Source organism: Grus americana, chromosome 16 (genome assembly GCF_028858705.1).
Source record: "Grus americana isolate bGruAme1 chromosome 16, bGruAme1.mat, whole genome shotgun sequence".
Lineage (NCBI taxonomy): Eukaryota > Metazoa > Chordata > Aves > Gruiformes > Gruidae > Grus > Grus americana.
This window is the reverse complement of record NC_072867.1, coordinates 14,374,360-14,394,801: the sequence shown is the minus strand read 5'-3', so window position 1 is coordinate 14,394,801 and position 20,442 is coordinate 14,374,360. Positions and strand designations below refer to the sequence as shown.

General features: G+C 36.3%; 1 protein-coding gene across 3 annotated transcripts in view; it reads left to right on the top strand.

Annotated features, from left to right (window-relative positions):
* ATP2A2 (ATPase sarcoplasmic/endoplasmic reticulum Ca2+ transporting 2) overlaps window positions 1–20,442 on the top strand; it is a 48,653-nt gene that overhangs the window by 15,983 nt on the left and 12,228 nt on the right. For all 3 annotated transcript variants that reach the window (XM_054844232.1, XM_054844231.1, XM_054844233.1), the window contains 8 exons: window positions 8,880–8,960; window positions 10,788–10,873; window positions 11,655–12,119; window positions 14,843–14,931; window positions 18,207–18,309; window positions 18,754–18,885; window positions 18,988–19,110; window positions 19,298–19,516. In XM_054844232.1, coding sequence (XP_054700207.1) covers window positions 8,880–8,960; window positions 10,788–10,873; window positions 11,655–12,119; window positions 14,843–14,931; window positions 18,207–18,309; window positions 18,754–18,885; window positions 18,988–19,110; window positions 19,298–19,516 — 1,298 coding nt within the window. The remainder of the gene's footprint in view (window positions 1–8,879; window positions 8,961–10,787; window positions 10,874–11,654; window positions 12,120–14,842; window positions 14,932–18,206; window positions 18,310–18,753; window positions 18,886–18,987; window positions 19,111–19,297; window positions 19,517–20,442) is intronic.

Sequence of the window (20,442 nt, the reverse complement as noted above, 5' to 3'; positions counted from 1 at the left end):
GTGATGGCCTTTGACATGGTGTTTGCAAAAAGATGACCATGTAGGGAAGCGACAGAGCACTTCATACTAGGATACATATCTGGGTATGGAATTCTAGGCAGAGTGCCAATGACATTTGTGTGTCCAGGCAAATATCTTTCAACCAAGTGGCATAAATAACCAGGTGATAGGTTTCTCCCCTATGCTGATAATCTAATTCTGAACAACTTTCTATAGGTATTCCATTACAAAATAGTTTTATTTAATGCTATAACAGTTTTGTTAATTTGAAGTAGCTATATGTGGGTCTGACGGAGATAATTCTTCTTTGTAGGAGTTAGTAGATTGGTATTGGAGTTCAGGGGAAGCAGGGGAATGTAGTTTCCTCTTTACATTGCAAGAGTTCCCTGAGAATAAGTAGCATTAAGCCATTTACCAAATAATTTGGTATTTTCAGTAGTTTTTGAACCCATTAAAGATAACTGGGTCAGCTTAGCATAACCCAAAGACAGTGCAATAATGATTTACACTATTACTCTTTTTTCTGGCTCCTTAGGCTATTTGTAGAGTTTGACTGTGCTCATTATATAGGCCATTCAGTCTGCCTTGTGGCCTTCTTAAATAAAGCTCCTGGAAGATACTTTCTTTAATTGATCTGTCAACAGAGGAAATGGATGCAGGTTTACTTGAAGTAATAGGGGGAAACTGCAGGTCAGCATTGTCACCTTGCAGTAAATATGGAGTAACCTGAATTAGATTATCCCTCAAGTGGTAGATAACCTACTGTCTTATGTGTCTCTTGGGGATCAGTGTGCATATAGGTGCTGCAGAACACTTGACGAGCAATTACTCGTCCTTATGCCTAGTAGCTAACAAATTCAACATAAATGCTACACTAAAATTTTGCAGGTGTACTAGCAGACGCTGTAGTCCATGTTTGCTCAGAGACTGCAGACGTGAATTTCTTAACTCTGTATGTTGGGAAGGCTTTCTTCCATGTCCACTTAAGCAGAGATGGTGGAAAAGATACTGTACAATCAATAGGAACTCTTAGGGTGGAGTTGGGGTTACAGGTTTGGTATGTATGCCATAGATTTGCTTGCAGAACTTTGGTGGGCATAGTTCTTGGAACTGTAGTGTATAAGGGTTACTAAGCTACACTGTTTGTTTCTTAGAATTGATGAACTGAAAAAAATCCAGATGCTGTCCTCAAATGGCTTTTCACTTTGCCTGTCTTAAAATGGATTATCACACTGCTATTAAGTTTATTGGGGGATGCACTCTTGAATTTGTAACTAACAGCTATCTTAATAGATTAAAGATGTCCTTTGTTTTAGTTGAGTTTGTTTGCCTTGGTTAAAGTAACATTTTAAAGAGAAACTTAAAACAGCATGGCCTTAGTTCTTTGAAGTTTTGTATAAAGTCCAGTCTGACAGATCAGGATAAACTAGTTGCAAATCATCTATTTTTAAAGAAGCACACTTTGGAATAGAAATGAGCTTTGTTCACTTTTATTGTGTTTTCCTGTCAACAGTGTTCTATTTTAGATACAGCATATCTGACTTACTGTAATTTAATAAATGAGTGTTCATTTGTTGCAATCTGTAAGTGACCAAACTGGAGTCACAGTAGTTCCTCTTTTCCCTGAAATGCTGAATGATGGTTCTTGTCATCCATTATGATGTCTGTAAGTACTCAATATCTTAAAAATATAGAGTTCCCAGAAGCTGTTGCTTATTAAATTAGAGTGTATTTCAGAAGAGATAGTTTTAAGTTTATACCTGACACAAAGTATGGAAGAACTACTTTCCGAGGCTTTTAATTCTAACTGCAGAGCACTTTAAGACTCTTCCTAAAGGACAGATACCTTATAATTAAGAGAAGATAAATTTTGGAGTAAAGATTGGGAAGGAAGATTCTTAAGGTGAATTGTGCCTGAGTCCTTGTGCCTGTGTTACTTTTCTAATAACTAGGATTGGTTTTGAGTCTCGGTGCTAGAGATGCAGGTTTGTTTGGTTTGTTGGTTTTTTTAAGTATTGAGGGTGGGGAATGAAAATAATGGAGTAAGGCTTAAGTCCAGAAAGCTGTCCTAGAAGCATACTGCTGAGAGCATCTCGTGATATGGAAAAAAGCTGACTGCAAGTTGTTTGGGGTTTTTTCTTACCTAGTGCAAGTTGTCAGGTTTGTTTTTTAAAGATTAAGCATGTATTTTGCTTTTTCCATAAAGTACTACTTTTGAACCAGGAAAAAATACAGAAGTAGAATCAGTGGTTAATAAATACACATACGAGTAGTGCATAAATCTGTGGGCTTCAGTAAGCATTTTGGTTGTCAAACTCTTAACACATCAGAGGCAGCTTTGAGATAACCGGATGAAATCTAAACTCGATTCTCAAGTCTGGAGTTGTGAGGTTCAAGTCAGGGCACAGCCTAAACTTGTGTCACTTTCAACATGCGTTCGAAAACTTATGAAATGCATCTCCAATTTTTTTCCCAATTCTTGTAGCATTTTTCTCCAGAGTTGCCAAACTGTTAAGTAAAAATAGCGAAACTAATTCTGTTTTAATTGTTTGAATTCAGAACATACCTGATGTTCTATACTCTGATTAGAACCAATACTGCAGTGAGGTTTAATTATAAGCACAGATAATACTGAACAAAATGCTTGAACATCAAGATAATGTTCTGTTAATAACATATCACCATGGCAAAGCAAGCATTTTTTGAGTCTAAAGAAAACGTACACTTAGAGTTACACTGTACTTCCAGAATTCTTACTGTTTGTTCTTGTGTTACCTAAAAGTAGCCTAACTTGGAAATAGGACTTCAGCTTTGGTGTGAAGACGTCGTCGTTCTTTACCTGATCTGGCAAAAGTTGAGGCTTAATTTACCAATTTGTTTTTTCTGCTATTAAATATCTTATAGGCTGATCACAAGAGTTTTCAATCTAGAAGATGATATAAGTTGATCCACTGATTTAAAAGCTAAAGCTAGACAAATTCGGATTAGAAATATATGCAGACAGGGTATCTGTCCATTGGCACATCTTATTTAATGTTCTGGTGCCCTCTTCAGAGAGAATGACACTTAGAAGTAGGCTTTTACAGAATGAGAAGAAATAAAATAGGAATAACTCAAGTCTTACGTACTGTTCAATACAATAAATCAATTTTTCTCAATGTAACCCTTAGTTCCAACCTTAAAATATTTTGCTCCCGTTCCTTTTTAGGTTAGGATAATCACACTTCTGCATACACAGTACGGTAAGCTCCGTGGATATTTTCTGTCTGTCCAGAATGCAGAACAGCTTATGATAGAGAAGGCTGTTTTATGGCTGTTGTCTAATCTGTAGCACATGTCATAAATGCAAAGAATTGATGTATTCAAATGTTCTGTCATCTTGGCAGTAAAAGCAAATGCTGTTTTACTAGTATAGTTAAAACTGAATTGAACCAGTGCTATAATAATCTTTGTCTTGTTGGAGAATCTATGTTACTGGTTTGGAGTGGAAACTCAGACTTAAAATATATTTCATAGTCACTCTTCTAATTTTGACAATTTGACATTCTTGGCCTTGTGTGAAAGTATAGATGGACTTAACCTTCCTGTTTTGTAGAGCTTCTGATTTTTGGTAGTATTTTATTATATCCTGTTCAGGAAGTGTTAAATACTTAAAACCTGTTACTACGGAAGAAAAATTAAGTTTCTGATGGTCTAAGGAAATCAAACACAATAGGAAGACTGGATTGTATGTGTGCAAGGGGGGCAGAGGAGCTAAACTGAGCTTGTGTTAAGGAAGTTTAATATTAAAAACAATAGTGCTGCAACAGTTATGCTTCTAAATACAAACAGTCCATTCTTTTTGGGTGTAAGTATTACCCCCAGAAGAAACAATACTCAATTCTGGTTGATCAAAATATGTAGCATCCCATATGTGTTATTTTAAGCCTACTCATTTCAATTCTTAAACCTTATGGTGATACCCATCCTTCTTCACTAGGAAGCTTCAGTTGCTTCAGTTTACTAATAAACATTTACACAATGATGTGTCTTCTAGGGGTCTTTGAAATAACTGACTCCTTAAGAGGCTAAAGATCTCATTAGGAAAAGTGGTTTAAATAACATACCCATAACAATATGTAATGTTGAAACACTGAAAGAAAATAGTTGCTGACACTGTAATTTTTATGGGTTTTTTTCAAAAAAATTAATACTCCTTTTTCTTTTTGATGGTAGAAAAAACATACATGGTAGAAAAAACATACATGGTATCTTTTGAATCAGAGATGTTTTAATAGCAGCATGGTAAGTTACATCTGCTGAATTTGATAGTATTTTTACCCTAGCCTGATGAAATTAGAGCATCCTAGTAAAGCAGGAGAAAGACCATAGTGTCTTAAAAAAATCAAAATACAGGCAATGTGTCAACAATGAACCTTAATCTATTGAAACACTTAAAAGAGGGGAAACTGCACAATCTTATACTTTTTGGTTTATTCTTTTTTTCTTTTTCCTTTTTGTCCTCTTCATTTGATGTGTGTGGAAGTTATTTTGAGGATGTTTTTACTCACTTTCAGGAACTTTTCTTCATGTTCCAGAATTGTTCAACCATATCTTGAAATAGTATCCCAGTTCTTCAGAACTTCCCTAAAAAAAAAAAAGTTGCAAAATTGGACAACAGTGGCAGAATAGTTTCGAGCTGTACTGATAATCTTTATTGCAAAAGTCCAGTTCCAACCCGAACCCGCTGATAACAGATATAGGTCTACATTAGCTTTGGTTAATGATAAACACAAATAAGAAAGTGTTAGGTACGTGTATATGAAGAATCATTCTGACTTCTACAGGAAAAATTACTTTCATTTACTGTGATCACTTAGGCAGGCTTTTTGCAAACATCACTTTGCTAAGAAGATGAATTGTTCTTGTTACACTCTTAGCATAAAAAGGAAGCAAAACTTTTCACTTTTTGTGATGTATCTGCCTGTAAACCTCCTCTTATCAAGTCTTCAGTTGTGGGAGGGATCAGAGGCAGTTAATGGAGCTGATAACAGTGTTCAAAGTACACATTTAAAGTAGTTTTGTTTTGAGGACTCTTGTATATCGTAGTAGCTTTTGAGGAGGTAAAGTTAATATTACTTCCTGAGCCTACTGTCACCAACACTTTTGATCAGAAGATCTAGAATTTCATTTGAGACTTAGAAGTATGGTCTTGCTGCAGTCTGAAGTTCTTTGTTGACACTCAGATGTAGCTGAAAACATAACAGGGACTGAAATCCACACAGCTTTAATAGTTTATTTTTCCTCTAGCTTCATTGTTCATAGAACTTAAGCCACAGGCTGATGTAGCTTGCAACACACTAATAGTGCATTTTGGCTGTAGAGGTCTCTCAGTGAGCATCTCAAGCTGTGTTCTGACAGAATTCTGAAGTGTTTAGTATTACTGTTATCTTGGAAACTGGTAAAATAAAAGGGATATTGGTGCTCAAATGAAATATCTAGATAATGAGTTGATCATTTCAGTCTCGGACTTGGTCACCATCAAGTATTAAACTGGGGCTAACATTGCTTAATATATTCTATATTTGAAGTCAGATTGGAGACTCGAATCATCTTCTCTTTCAAAGTAATGTTGCAAATTGAATAGGGCAGTCTGTATGCTGGATTGTCCTTTAAAGGACAATTGACACAAACTTCAAATTCATATCACGACTAAATGGCACTCCAATTTCTATCAAAGAGTGGAAACTGTAAATTGTCTGTTTCGGTATAGACTCATGCGCAGTTAAATAAAATGGATTTTTTTTTTACCCCCTTACAGGGGCCAGGTTATTTAAAAATAGATTCCTTTATTGTGTGCTGAAGTTCAGTATTGAAATTCTAAAATTGTATTCTGTGCATGAATAAAAGTATTCTATGAATAAAGCTGTAATGATTTGAACCAAATCCTGCTCTTGCTCTTCCAAGCAGCAGTCACTTTTGTAGTTAGAATGGTTGTTTGAATCAGTAGTTAAGTGTTTGGCTAAACTGTGCTTTAAGAATATGTATCTGGGCAGTTCTGAAAGCAGCTCGTTTGATTTCTTCAGAGCCGTTGTAGAAATCAGGTGACTATTTAGGGTTAAAATAATGGATGAAACCACTTCTGCAACTGACTTGTTACATATATATATATATATATAAATGTAAATCTATGGATTATATCGATTTAGACTGTAGTGGTTTTGTACTAAAGCAGTGCAAATACAAGAAATTAGAAGGTAAATATGTATTTTAAGCCTTGGGTAATACTTTTACTGGTTCTGTGGACTGAAATGTAATTGAATTTAAAAAGCTCCCGAAAAACTCCCAATTTCTTTCCTGTGTTAAAGTATATGGAAAAAAGCCTACTTGTAGATGAGACTTGCACTAGGTGGCTCACTAAAAATTTCCTGTGAATTTCTATCTATCATAGGATGATTTCCTGTCTATATTCAGTTTCAGTTATGCTCATGAAAGTACATTCAAGACTATAAATGACTTAGTGTCATAGCTGTTATTTTACAAAGAGCTGCTTAAAATAGTTCTGTAATTGACCCTGATGTACAGCTTTCCTGGCTATTGGAAATGCCTTGAATATTTTACTACAGTGTTCTCAGACAGAGGGTGAGTGAATAATGTGTCTTATCTTAAATTGTTGAGATAAACTTAGAAAGCTGCAGTATCGTAATAAATTTAACGTTTTGGTTCTGGTGATTTGGGCAATTGATACTGATAGTAGTAGTTTTCATGGAAATACTGATGTTCAAATAGCAATAGTCTACTAGAGCAGGGGTGTCTCCTTGTACTTCAGATCTTGTGAATATTGTGTTTGAGTTGAACAACTTTAGAGCTGTTCAGAAGTAGGTTGGAAAATTACTTGTAAACTTTGCCATATGTTCTGTCCAGTTGCTTGAATGTTTTAAGATTTATTTTTTTAACAGCTGCTTTTTTGTGTTATGCAGTGATTAAGTCTTTAACAGTGTTGTCAGATGTGATAGTGTATTTGAGTTGGCTGTAGCTTTCCAGCTGCTTTAAGTACTTTGAAAATGTTTATGCAGATTGTCAGGTGTTATACCATGTTGCTCTGAGGTATTAGCCTGTTGTTCAGTGATACCTGAAAACCAGCTGCTACTATATGTCTGCATCCAGACCTCCTTATGACATCAGGAGAGCGTATTGAATGTTTTGCCTTTTTTGGCCTAGGTCACCATTTGTGTAATGCTCTTTTCTCTTGCTGCTCAAGGGCATTGTGGCCTAAATTAGTGTTCACATGCTATAATGATACGAAAAAGGAATTTGTGGGATTTATTGGATCCCTTCATAAACATATGTTTACAAAAACACACATCTAAGTCTACAAGCAAAACTTTGCAATCTTTTGCTGATTGTAATGGTTGAGGTTTCCTTGACCTTACAAAAAGTCACGTGTTGCAAGTTTACTTAATGTTTGAAGTAGCACTCTCAAACTCTCCTCTTGAGCATTTTGTTCCATAGTTTTCCTGTGTGAGTGGTTGTGTGTTCTAAGGCTGTAACACTACTGCAGAGTTTTTCATGGTATTATTTGTTAATGTGCATTATTGCTGTTAGTTGCATAAGCAGTTCCTGCAGGAATTGCAGCTTGTTTTAATTTTACTGTAGGGACAGAGTCCATCTGCTGAGAAGATCAGCTCTTTTTAGTTAGTTAGTCTCCCTTTGTTTCTTTGCATTATTTTATGATAAAAAGGAACTTGACACTTGAATACTTGCAGTACTAACTTACATTAGGAATGTTTGATTATATGCGTTCATTAGCAACATTGACATGCAGAATGCAGACCCCCCCAATATGAGTCAGTGATTCTCTTAATATGTGTTACGTTAATTTGCATGCAGCCATTTATTTGCAGTAGTCACAAAATGGTGCAGTTTTGATTAATTTCTTAAACTAGGAAAAGCTAGATAAGAGAAAGTAGGAAGGTGGAGGAATTAGTTCTGGAATGACAGATGCTAGAACTCAACTGGCCACACAGCTCTGAAAACCTACTTCATTACTCTCTGCCATCTTTAGGAGTGTGCTATTGTATTGTCTGCTGTCTTGATGTCTCAAACACTTACTAGTGGAGGTTTTTTGGTTCATTTGTGGGGTTTTGGGTTGGTCTGAGGTTTTTTGTCCTCCACTGTTGTCTTCTGTGAAGTAGGAATACACATGACAAGATAAACATAGCATAGAGTCCTGCAAAAATTTTAACTGGGGTATGGACTGTGGTACATTTAGTAGAGTAGCAATACTGAAAAATAAAGCTAGTGTATGATCTGAAATTGACTTCTAACTCAATACATCTGGCAGTATTCAAAGTATAACAGTAAAAGAACAGGTTTGCAGAAGCATGTTATTCTCATATTTGTTGCCACAGAAAAGGAAAGTACAGCTTCTTGTAGTTTCTAAATAAATGTGGTTAACATTCTGGTTGTTGGAAAGCAGAAGACTGACTGATAGTTGCTCTGAAAAGCAAATTGGATTCACCTTAGTTACAGGTTTTGGTTGTTTATAAATATGTATTCTGAAATTGATATCCTTCTCTTGGTAATGTTTTCCCTTTGCTGTCAAGTGGTAGTCATGTGATAAGAAAAAAAAAAATCCAGTGATTTACAACTTCTTTCTTTGAGGTTAGGTAGGGGTAGAGATCTTGGAAGGCACATCTAAATTGCCGAAGTATATTGGTGGAATACTCAGAAAATTGGAGTATTGCAAACCACAAAAGCAGCAATAAGCTGTTCATAATCTTAGTCATCTGCACAGTTGCTGGAAAATCGTTTTCCTGGCTGATAGAGGTAATAGTATGCTTGGTTAGAAATCTCTCAAATAATAAAATTCTAACTTTGTCTTGTTCACTTCTTTGTAGTTGGAGACAAGGTTCCTGCTGACATAAGAATTACTTCTATCAAATCTACAACTCTAAGGGTAGATCAGTCAATTCTCACAGGTATAATTTCTGTGAATTTTATATAATTGTGTGCATAACTGAAAGTGCCTTTCCCCAATTTGTTTAGGATAATGCATTAGAAACAAGCCTGTAACTATGCGAGTACTGTGTTGCATTTGTGTGCAGTAAATTTCTGATCTAGTAACTTAACTTAGAACCACTGAATGCTTTATTGATGATACATGTTCACTTTAGTGGGATGAATATTCTTACTGAGACTTGCACTGTTTTTCTAGTCTTCCCCTGTCCTGCGAAGAGACACATACTAGTAACTTGTGGGAAACTAAAATAAAAAATTAAGAATTTCTAGTTTATGCAGCCTTCTAGGTTTTGAACATCTTGTCACTCTCAAATATGAAAGCATGGAAATATTATTAAATGTCTGCTGTAAGTTACCCATTTTTCTCTCAAGAGAGAATAACTTTAGAAATACAGGCAGCTTTTAAACTGCTGTTACTAAAGACTCCGTACACTAAAGCATTATTTGCTGAAATTCTGTGCACGCACGTTCATGTGTTTTCTGGTACCAGCTCTCAAGTGCAGGAGCTATATTTAGAGTACTTTTCAGATTTGTTGAAAACAAAACAAAGTAGCAGTACTTCTGAGTATAGGAAAGAAGCTAGGAATCAACCAAGCATGCTGTAGCAGCTTTCTCTCAGCTGGAACATGAAGATCTGTCTGCCTGTTTTGGTAGCATAAATTAATGTTAACTGGCCCTGAATCTTAACCAGGTTTCTTATGAATACTTTACTGGTTTATGATCCTCGAATCTGTCTTGAAACAGGTCCCAAAGTTTCTCAGTACAGATACTGAATAGCACAGAAATGATCAAGCTTACTTATGTTTAGCGTGAGTAAATGTAGGCACTCCATGTTTGTCAACCTATCAGAACTAAGTAGAAGAAATCCACTGGAAGCCTACATAAAGGGAATAATTCCTTGCTTTTGTTTAAATAATTTTATTATAAATAATTTAGATCTATTTTTTTAAAGAAAACCTTTTCTGTTTTCAGCTTATTTCAAGCTGATGCTTGAGTCTCCTAACTGATAAAGTAGAACTGAAGTCTAAGATGCTACTTAACAAAGCTGTTCAAAGTAGGAAGCTTTGGCTCTCTTGAGCTTACAAAAAGTAGTGTGCTCTTAGCCTCAGTCACAGAGTTACCACCTTGTGAAATCTGATGTAGTAATTAACATCTCTTTTTATAGAAAAGAAACCTTTCTATACCTGTGTGACATGTTTATAGAAATTGATACATTTAAGGCTTTTATGGAAGAGTTCTCTGAAGACTTCCAACTAAAGGAGTTAACTAACAGATGTCTGCGTGACACTTAATTTTTTAAAGTCTACCAGTATAACTGTGATGTGTACTATCACAGAGGTATAACTGTGGTAGCATCTAATTATTTAAATGAGAACATACCTCTTACAATGTATAGAGAACAGAAATGCTCATGGCTGTATGAGAAGCATACAAAATATTTAATTCATGAAGTAGATCCTCCTATATCTAAAGGAGTGGAGTACTAGCTGCTTATTTGACCATTTTCCATGTTCCTTGAAAGACAAGGTGTATGCTCTATTAATTCTAATTATATAAAATGTTTACTTAAATCCTTTCCTATTTTCGTTAAAAGGCAGCCATTCACTTATTTTGGTCTCCTGAAATATTTCCTGTTTCACTTAAGCAAATAAATGAAATAAAATAATTTGAGGAAAGAAGTTAGACATCTTAAACTTTAGGATTGAGGACTATAACTTTTCAATTCCCTCCAAGACTCAAGATGATACATGCATAATCTCTTCTTAAGACCATTATCTTTATTTTAGGTGAATCTGTGTCTGTTATTAAGCACACTGACCCTGTCCCTGATCCTCGTGCTGTAAACCAAGACAAGAAGAACATGCTTTTTTCTGTAAGTTATTGGTCTTGAAATTTTCAAAGCTTTTATAAAATAATACTGAAGCTGATAAACAAAATTGTGCAGAACTTCAGGTCTCCAACTAAAAGCTGTATGACTTCTTTGTTGTATCTTCTATGTGTATGTCTGTGTCTCCATGTACATAGAACTAAATTAATTAAAAATTAGAAGTAACTTTTATTAAAAGCTGTCCTCAGGGAAGATGCTTGTTGAAAACCAGTTCATATGAGGAAACTGATTTTTGTCCTTCACAAGAAAGTCTTGAAGGCTGGAGCACACAGACTCTTGAAGTGCTTCTACACCACTGTTCTAAAGTAATAGTTCTTAAAACTGATAAGAATGCCCCCACAAATTGTGGTATTGTGTGGCTAAAATTGAGAACTAGCTTTCTATGTAGGAATTAAACAGTTTCTTCAGATTTGTTTAAAGGAAGCATTGAATGCATTTTGGGTAACAAATAACAATTCTCTTATTGTTGGTAGGCTCCTTGTAGAAAATCTAACTTCTTTTTTTCATTATTATACTGATTTATTTTTGAGTTCATTCTTTAAGCAGAAATTCTACACTGGAGTATTCTCATACAGATACTGGGGTAATGTCATTCTCTTCCTCTTCACCTTTCTCCATATTCTAGCTGCAGCACAGTCTGGACTTGTATAAGGTGTTTTTTCTTAAATAAAAAAACCCACACACAAACAAAAATACCCCAACCAAAACCCACCAAGCCCTGTTTCTAGATTGACTACAAGCTTTCTCTTTCCTTTATTTACATTAGGGTACTAATATTGCTGCTGGTAAAGCTATGGGAGTGGTTATTGCAACAGGAGTAAACACTGAAATTGGCAAAATTCGTGATGAGATGGTGGCTACAGAACAAGAGAGAACCCCGCTCCAACAGAAACTGGATGAGTTTGGAGAGCAGCTGTCTAAAGTCATCTCACTTATCTGCATCGCTGTCTGGATAATAAACATTGGTCACTTCAATGATCCAGTTCATGGTGGCTCCTGGATTCGAGGTGCTATCTATTACTTTAAAATTGCTGTTGCTCTTGCTGTTGCTGCTATTCCTGAGGGTCTGCCTGCTGTCATTACCACCTGCTTGGCTCTTGGAACTCGGAGAATGGCCAAGAAGAACGCTATTGTTAGAAGTCTTCCCTCTGTGGAAACCCTGGGTTGCACCTCAGTTATTTGTTCTGACAAGACTGGTACTCTGACCACAAATCAGATGTCAGTCTGCAGGGTATGTTGAACTATCTGCTTCTATTTTTCTTTTTCTCCTCAGCCACTCTGCTTGAATAGTCAGCATTGCTTGAATTCTTTTGATTGCAAGTCTTTTGGTTCTCATATCATCAAAATCTTGCTTTATTTTCCTAAGATAAGCTTCCACTTTTAATTCAGTTTTCCACTGTGTAGTCTTTTAAAGCTTTATCTCTTCCCTTATTTAGTCATGGCCAAAAATAGCTGTACCCGCACTTGATGGAAGAGAAAGTTGTTTGCAAGCAGCTTTCCATTGACTTGTCTGTAAACCATTCAGTGTACCAGTAATCGTTTAGTATGATTTATCCCCTGTTTCAGAAATCAGAAAGGTAGGGTAGTTAACTCTAGAAGCAGGATGTGTGTAAGTGTTAAAGACTTTAGTTTTGCAAGATGACAATGGTGGAGAAACTTAGCAGTGAGAAAAAGGTGGAAGATTTACTAAAGTAACTTGGATAGTCTAAGGTATTTTCACTACTGAGTGGTTCCACCTTTATTTGGTTATCTTATCTCCAGTAGCTCCTATTGGTCTGATGTAGATCACTGTAGTGTTTTCAGTATGCAATATTGTATGGCTAATCTGGCAACTTGAAGGTGCAGCTGACCCTGTCACCAGCATTGTCAGGGTCATCTTCAATGTATGGCACATTTTTAGGTAAAGAGTAAGTTACGTGCCCCTTCTCCCAATATTCTTTCTAGTGTTGATCAATTTGGGACTTTTATAGCTAGTCACTTAGCATAGTACATGTTCAGTTGCTGGTTCTATGTGCTTCCTATATACTTGATATTCTGCGTAGGAATTTTATGGAGAAAACATTAAGTTCTTCTGTTTAATAATTGTAGATGTTCAGTGGCATAGCAACTCTATGACATCAAATGTTCAGAGTCATTACATTGGGTTAGAATTCCAAATGTGTAACTGTTGAGCACTACACACCAGTATTTTTTGGCAAAAAGTTTATAAGTCTTAAGCATTTTATTCTCATGTGATTGATGTTTTTTCTTTTTAATTGGTGGTTGACTTGTTCTACTTCCTTAAATATTGTAGTATTTATACCTAAGAGACACAAAGCAGCTGCTCATCAGTATTCCAGAGGAGGTTACTTGCAGTAGAGTTGCATAACTGCCCTAGTCTTTGCAGGGATTTTTTTCATCATGCAGATGCCAAAAGCAGAAGGCTTCCTGGTTAACTCATCATTTAAGTTGTGTTTATTTAAAAGCTCAGAATGCTCTACTCGCTGAATGTTTTAGATCTTGTGCAGTACAACTTCCTTGGTTCCTTGTTAACCTCGGACAGCTACAGAATAACCTTAAGTGCAAAACTTTGTAAAACATAGCAAAATCCTAATACCTGTAAACAATATGCTTATTCTTGGTTTCACTCTAAGCAGAGAGAGTGCTTAGCTTTTCAAGAAGTCTGGTTTACAACTGTTAACACGAAAACTAAAACTACAAATGGAATTAAGTAGTAACTCCTGAGTGTCCAAAGGAACCCTATACTAAAATATTTTGGTCAGAAGTGATACTGCTTTATGAGGAGACTTGAAGAATTGTTTTCATGTGCTCCTGTGGTATCTCCCTCTGAGAATACACTTATTCTGCTTTGTGAGCTTTTAATTTACCAGCTTGTCTAGCTTTCTGATTTTTAAAATCACTTTGCAGATTATAGGGTCTCCAGACATTGATGCACCTAATTATTAGGCTGCATTTTGTGAAGATGCTTGCCTGAAACATAAGGCAGCACAAGGAAGGGAAATTAAGACATTGCTAAAATGTGTATGGCAAAATGGCTTATACTAACCAATAGGTAAGAAATCCCATTAAGATACACTATCAATCAGTGAGAAATTACTTTCTTCTCTACTGCCACTCCAGCAAGTCATGATAAGAGCATGACAGCTTCAGGCACTTTGGTTTTTTATCTCCATCTTCCCAGATCTGCTTCTGCCTGCAGTTCTCCTAGAAAGGAAACAGAAACAAAGGAAAGATGGAGATGCAGGTGTCTATGGGGTACAACTGCATCTTTCAGATTGGTCTCTTATTTGAAAATAACATTTCAACCAGTGCTAGAAGAGCACCTAAGCTGTCTAAATGTTTTTAAGGTACCAGTGTACTGGATGGTGAAGTGACTTACAATTAGAAAACTGGGACAGGAAACACTTTCACTTAATGGCTGGTATTAAGGGAAACTGGCCATAGTCTGGCTCTTGCCTAAAACTTCACCTCTTAAGTCTAGAAGCTTCTCCTATTTGTTGATGCTTTTATTTTTACTTTGGGAAGAATTGTCAGTTTCCAGGCTGCTCTTGATTGAACTGCTGTTTCAAACATAAATGTGAGAATGAATTTACAAGTCTGAAGCCTAGGAAGAGGGTATGTCAGGATTGGGAAGTGGATCTGTGAGGAGTCTTGACAGCTGAAGTTAAGTGTACGTAGCTTAAGTGGTTTTCAACTCTTTCATGTACTTGTGCCACAATTGAATTTTCAAATGAGGTCTGTTAAGCAAAAGTGCAATTTTCTGTACTTCACGTTTTGGTATAGGGAGCAGTTTCAAACATATATGGGATCGAAGTTCAGAGTATCGTATCTGGTTTTGTCTAGTTTGTTTATTCAACCTGAACTTGCCTCTTGTACCTGCTTGCTTAAGGCCTGTTTAAATCTCTTGTATTAATTATTGTTCAAAGGTAGTAACTCTTCTAACTCTAATTTCAGATGTTTGTCCTGGACAGAGTAGAAGGAGATAGCTGTTCTCTGAATGAATTTACTGTAACTGGTTCAACATATGCTCCCATGGGAGAAGTGTAAGTGTTCTGTTGAAGTTAAATGTTTGTCTGTTTATGACTATTACTTAAAGTGATGCATGTAATATTCAATAGTGATTGCATTCTCACTGGTTGAGATTTCATTTATTAACGAACTGAAGGGCTAGGAGGTGAAGTAATTAACAGTAAAAGGAAGTTAAATTCTAGAAAAGTAAACCTTCATGAAACTTGCTTATCAAAGGAATGCTGCAATATTGGAGGCTGTATTAATCTTAAAATAGAGGTAGGTTGAGAGGACTTATTCTACTGAAATCCTATAGGACTAAGATTAGCTATCCCAAAGCTTCAAAATGAGGTTTACTTTTTTAGTTTTTAAAAAACCTGCATAAATCTGAAGAGGTGAGCCTCTGCTAATCTGTGACCTCAATGTTTCAAATTCCCCTGCTTCAGAGAAGGTAGGAGATTTTTTTCTAAAGGATCTTATGAATGTATCAGAGTTAATTTTTAAATTCTTACATTTACTGTAAATTCCTGACCCCTACCCTCAGTAGTTTATTTGACTCGGTGCATCTGTACTTGAATAGATGTGTATGTTTGTCTCAGCCTTTGCCATTTGAGCTGGTGTTAAACCTGCTCCCTTAGGAATGATGCATTTGGTGTGCTTTATCAGTTGAAAGTCTCTACTAGTGGGATAGGTGTTCATCCTGACAGCTTTAAGAATTTTTAGGGTTCTGCTTTTAGAAGGAAAGCCTCTTCTTACTGGATTGTTACAGCTCCTTTTACTTGGCTAGTCTTTCACGTGTTTTTAATCTTATCACTTCAGGTTTACTTGCAGAATAGAATTCTACTATGTCTGAAGTAGAATTGAGATTCAGTTATTGTAAACATCTCAACCTTGTGGAGTTTCACATGCATGCCTCTCACTCTATGCAATCATCACCAATCTCTGTTTAATTTTCATAGCAGTTAAGATCATGGTGTTCTTAGCAGCTGGAAATCTTAATTCCCCACTTCTCTCTTGTTTCAAAGCTAATTGCTGTCAAAAGCTTATGCTTTTGTTTCAGGAGACGGCATTTACTTAAGCAAGGTGACATTCTAGATCTTGTAAAGCATCCAGCTATTATGTTTTAGCTGCTCTCACAAGACCTCTAGACGAACAAAATAATAAAATACAGTGTGGTGACAGATGTCGAGTATAAGACGACAGTCATCAATGTGTGTTAATGTTCTATTTTTATTTGCTGAAATTGGGGAAATGTGAATAAGCATATTAATCGCACTGCATTCACGTACATAAAGAACATTCTGTGAAAGGGAAATTACCACAGAAAGGCTGTTATTGGAGCATAAGGAAACAAATAGCTAAATTCTCAAACCTTTTTATTTCTCTATGGATGGCTTTTTTTAAAATCGGTGCTTTTAAAGTAAGGTGACTGACTTCACCTTAAATTGCAAACTGTCACTGAAAACAAAGTTTAATGGAGACCTTGAGCGGCAGACTAGTCCATAGCACTGCCCCAAAGCAGGACGTGCTCTAGATATGAACCATTCCTGACAGATGATTTCTGTTGTATGTAATTTTGGATACTGTTGTCTTCCACAGCTGTATAGGCAGCCTATTCTATTTCATAACCATTAAGCATTTTTGCAATAAATCAATAATTTTCCACTTACTTAATATGTAACTTTCCCCTAAGATGCATTCAGCATATAAAATGAAAAATATTTCTTACAGAAAAACTAAAATTTCCCCTGATTTCCCAGGGATTCTGGGAGATTGTCAGTTTGGAGTAGTTTTGTTGTGTCTTGGCATGCGCAATGTGCACACTTACTTGCAAGCTGAGAGCATAAAACTAACAATAATTAAGAGCTGCAGCAAAAGCTAGCAGATTGCTTTTGACCTTCAAATGAGTTCATCTTTAGCTAATCAAAAAGCCTGAAGTGTTAAGGAGGGGGGAAAAATCCCCACCTTTATCCAGAACTGACCCCAGCAACTTAGACTCCATGTGTACTTGTCATTTTTCAGAAATTGTTGATAAGGAACACACAGGCAAAGGAAAAAAGAAAACCCACAAACTGGTATAACAAGTTACGGATATTCAAGTATGCTAGTTTTTCTTCAAGTTCAGAACAGGTGAAAACAGGAAGTGTTAGCTGTGATAGACGAGGTGACAGAGAGCTGCTGGGAACTTTAAAGAATTGAGAGTTTAAAGCCATTGCTTGTGGCTATAGAATTGTATGCAAAATGAAACTTCAAAAAACATACTTGGGTCTTTTTTTAAGATGCATTTTGTTCACATGCTGTGTTATACAACATTGGAATTTTTTTGCAATACTACAAGAAACTGAACAAAAGCTTACATAATTGGACATGTCATAGTCTATATTATGAAATCTTGTGGAGTAGTGATCATGTCTTTCTACCATCAGATCTTTTCCTCCTTGAGAGCTTTAATGAAAGATGTTATATCTGAGTTATAGCTTGCTAATTTTGGTAGGAGGGAAAATAACAGTATTGAACACTGTCTTGGTTCTTTAATGCTTACTCTAGAAGTATGCTAATATTCCAGAAAATTAATTCATTAACTATCTACTTCCAAATGTGAAAGCAAAGAGGTCGCTTCTTATTTGTGATGTCTGAATGGTGGGTTACTTAGGAAAATGTACCTTCCCTCTTTCTAAAGATTACAGATATTCATCATTAAGTATATATGTCTGCTCAGAAAGAGTAATTCTTTTCTAGTAGAACTTGTATTGTGAAGTGGCTTAGCTTTTCATTGGTTTAGGAGCTTCATATACAGTACAGATTAATTTTTAAGAAATGTAAGAGGCCAAATCGGCTTTTAAGCCTGCCCAGTGCATGCATATTTCATGCATGGCAGTAAATCTGCAGAATATGCAGTAAGACCAAGGAAGCTAAGCTCCTCAGGTATCCAACCATATCCCTCTCCTACTTGGAAGTCCCCTCCAAGTCCTGTGCATATTCTAATACTGCTTTCATACGCCTCTTCACTGAGCCCTTTACTTCCCTTCTGCATTGCTGTACGACTGTCACTGGAGGAGATAAGGTTTTGTAATTCAGGTAGTGATTTCATTGATAATCATGTCATTCTATTCATGACTGATCTAAACTTCAGAACTCACCTTTATCAAACCTACTCTTCCTGACAATTTCTGGTTCTGTAGTTCCAAGTCCATAACTAATAAACATTGTACTAAATGGAAATACAGTAAAGGGACTAAAGAAGGGAAAAAGGTGAGATGCTAATACTAAATAACTAACTTAAATCTCCCCCTTTTCTTCCTTTGGAAAGGCATAAAGATGACAAACTTATTAAATGTAGCCAGTATGATGGCCTTGTGGAACTTGCAACGATCTGTGCGCTCTGTAATGATTCCTCTTTGGATTACAATGAAGTAAGTACATATCCTAGAACAGAGGAGAGTGTGAGAATGAGGATAAATGTTCTCATCTGTCTATGTAATACCTTTCAGTGGTAATTCCCCTTCTAGTCAAGGGGGAGAGTATTTAGGTCCTCTTTAAGTATTAATTCTGGGAATGACTAAAGCCAGGCAGCAAGTGTAATCTGGAACTTGGAGATCTCTTGGTGTGTAGAATGCACTGCTACTTTCTTGCTTTGCCTTGCCTCCTTAAGGTTGCTACATCTTGTAACGACTTAAATGCTTGATGTAAAAAGTACTGACATCCTTCTCTGCTGGTCTTGAGAGTAAAGGCTTGAAATAGTTATACTTGTCTCATAAGCCATAGTAAGTCTTGTTAAGCTTTTTTTTTTTCCATTGTCAAGCTTGTGAGGTTTAAAGTAAACCCTTGCATTTTTGTTTGCTTTGTGTTAACTAAAGGCTAAGGGAGTATATGAAAAAGTTGGTGAAGCCACAGAAACAGCGCTTACCTGTCTGGTTGAAAAGATGAATGTGTTTGATACAGACTTGAAAGGACTTTCTAGAATTGAACGTGCAAATGCTTGCAACTCGGTCAGTACTCTTTTACCTGGAATTCACTGGGGAGTGAGTTTTGTAGTATGTATTATCTAAATGTATTTTTATGCTGTTGTTGTGGTTTTGTTTTTTGATAAGGTGATAAAACAACTCATGAAGAAAGAATTCACTCTGGAATTCTCAAGAGACAGAAAGTCTATGTCTGTCTATTGTACACCGAACAAACCAAGCCGCACATCCATGAGTAAGATGTTTGTTAAGGTCAGTTCCTCGCTTGAGAAAGTGTAGTTATGGAATGGCTGCAAAAGTAGCACAGTACTTAAATTATGGCACAACTACCTGCAGCTTGAAGATGAAGGACGGACTTTGTAATTTGAGCAAATGTTGTAATGGAGAGGGATTTATTAGGTTAAATTACTTTTTTTTTTTTTTTTTTTTACCTCTGCAGGGTGCTCCTGAAGGTGTAATTGACAGATGTACGCATGTCCGTGTTGGAAATGCTAAAATACCATTAACCTCAGGAATTAAGCAGAAAATCATGTCTGTCATTAGAGAATGGGGAACTGGCAGAGACACATTGCGTTGCTTGGCTCTGGCGACCCATGACAATCCACCCAGAAAAGAGGAAATGAATCTTGAGGACTCCTCAAATTTCATTAACTATGAGGTAAGTTTAGTAAAATATCCTTCTAACACTTCTTCTTCCAAATTGGCGAATAGTGATTACTTATGTTTGTTTCTTCCTTGAGGAAGTTATATCTGAGAATTTTCTCTTTCTGGGTATTTTTGATGTCAGACACAATAGTTAGCCATATGTGTGGAGGGAATGCTCAGTTTAAGAAGAGACTTTATATCTCTTTAAAGAAACTTAAGGGATAAAACTTGGAGTATTCTGTGGTTTATGATACCTGTCACTCCTACTTTGTTCCCCCACTTTATTTTTGGTTTAAAAGAAAAACTTTCTGTGTTCTTGGTGGCCAGTATACGTGCTGCTGCTTGGATAAAAGTATAAGAAAAAAAATCAGTTACACAATTTGCAGATGGCTGTTTTATTTTATGTATATATGTAAGGTCCTCAGGATCATAACACCTTAAACTGTTTTCAGAGACTGACTCTGAAAAATATTCCAAAAATTGCATTGTGGTTTCAGCTTTAATGGCTTTGTTTGACATTGCTCAACTGCAAGACCTCTTTGGGGATTTTGTGATGAAACACCTGCCACTTCGTGCTCTGAGCATCAAGTTCACTTCCCTTCCTCCATGCTGTCAGCTGTCCATGATGATAATCTTAGCTACTCTGTAATTTTCCAATGAAAATCTGTGTCTAGGATTTAGGGTGGGGGAGAATGGCAACAGTTGCATGAGAGTTTTTGGCTTGTGTACTGAGCTTCTGGTGCTGATTACAATACAGGAAAGAAAGACCTGAGTGCTTGCAGTGCTTACAAGTTGAATTTGCAAGGCTGACAACTAGAGCACGTATTACCTAATAAAACGAGAGCATTTGAAGCAAGATGTGCTTGGAAAGATAGGATCCCATTTCAGAGTGCGGTCGTGCTCTGGGAATTAACTCTGTCCTCCCATATGCTCATCGTG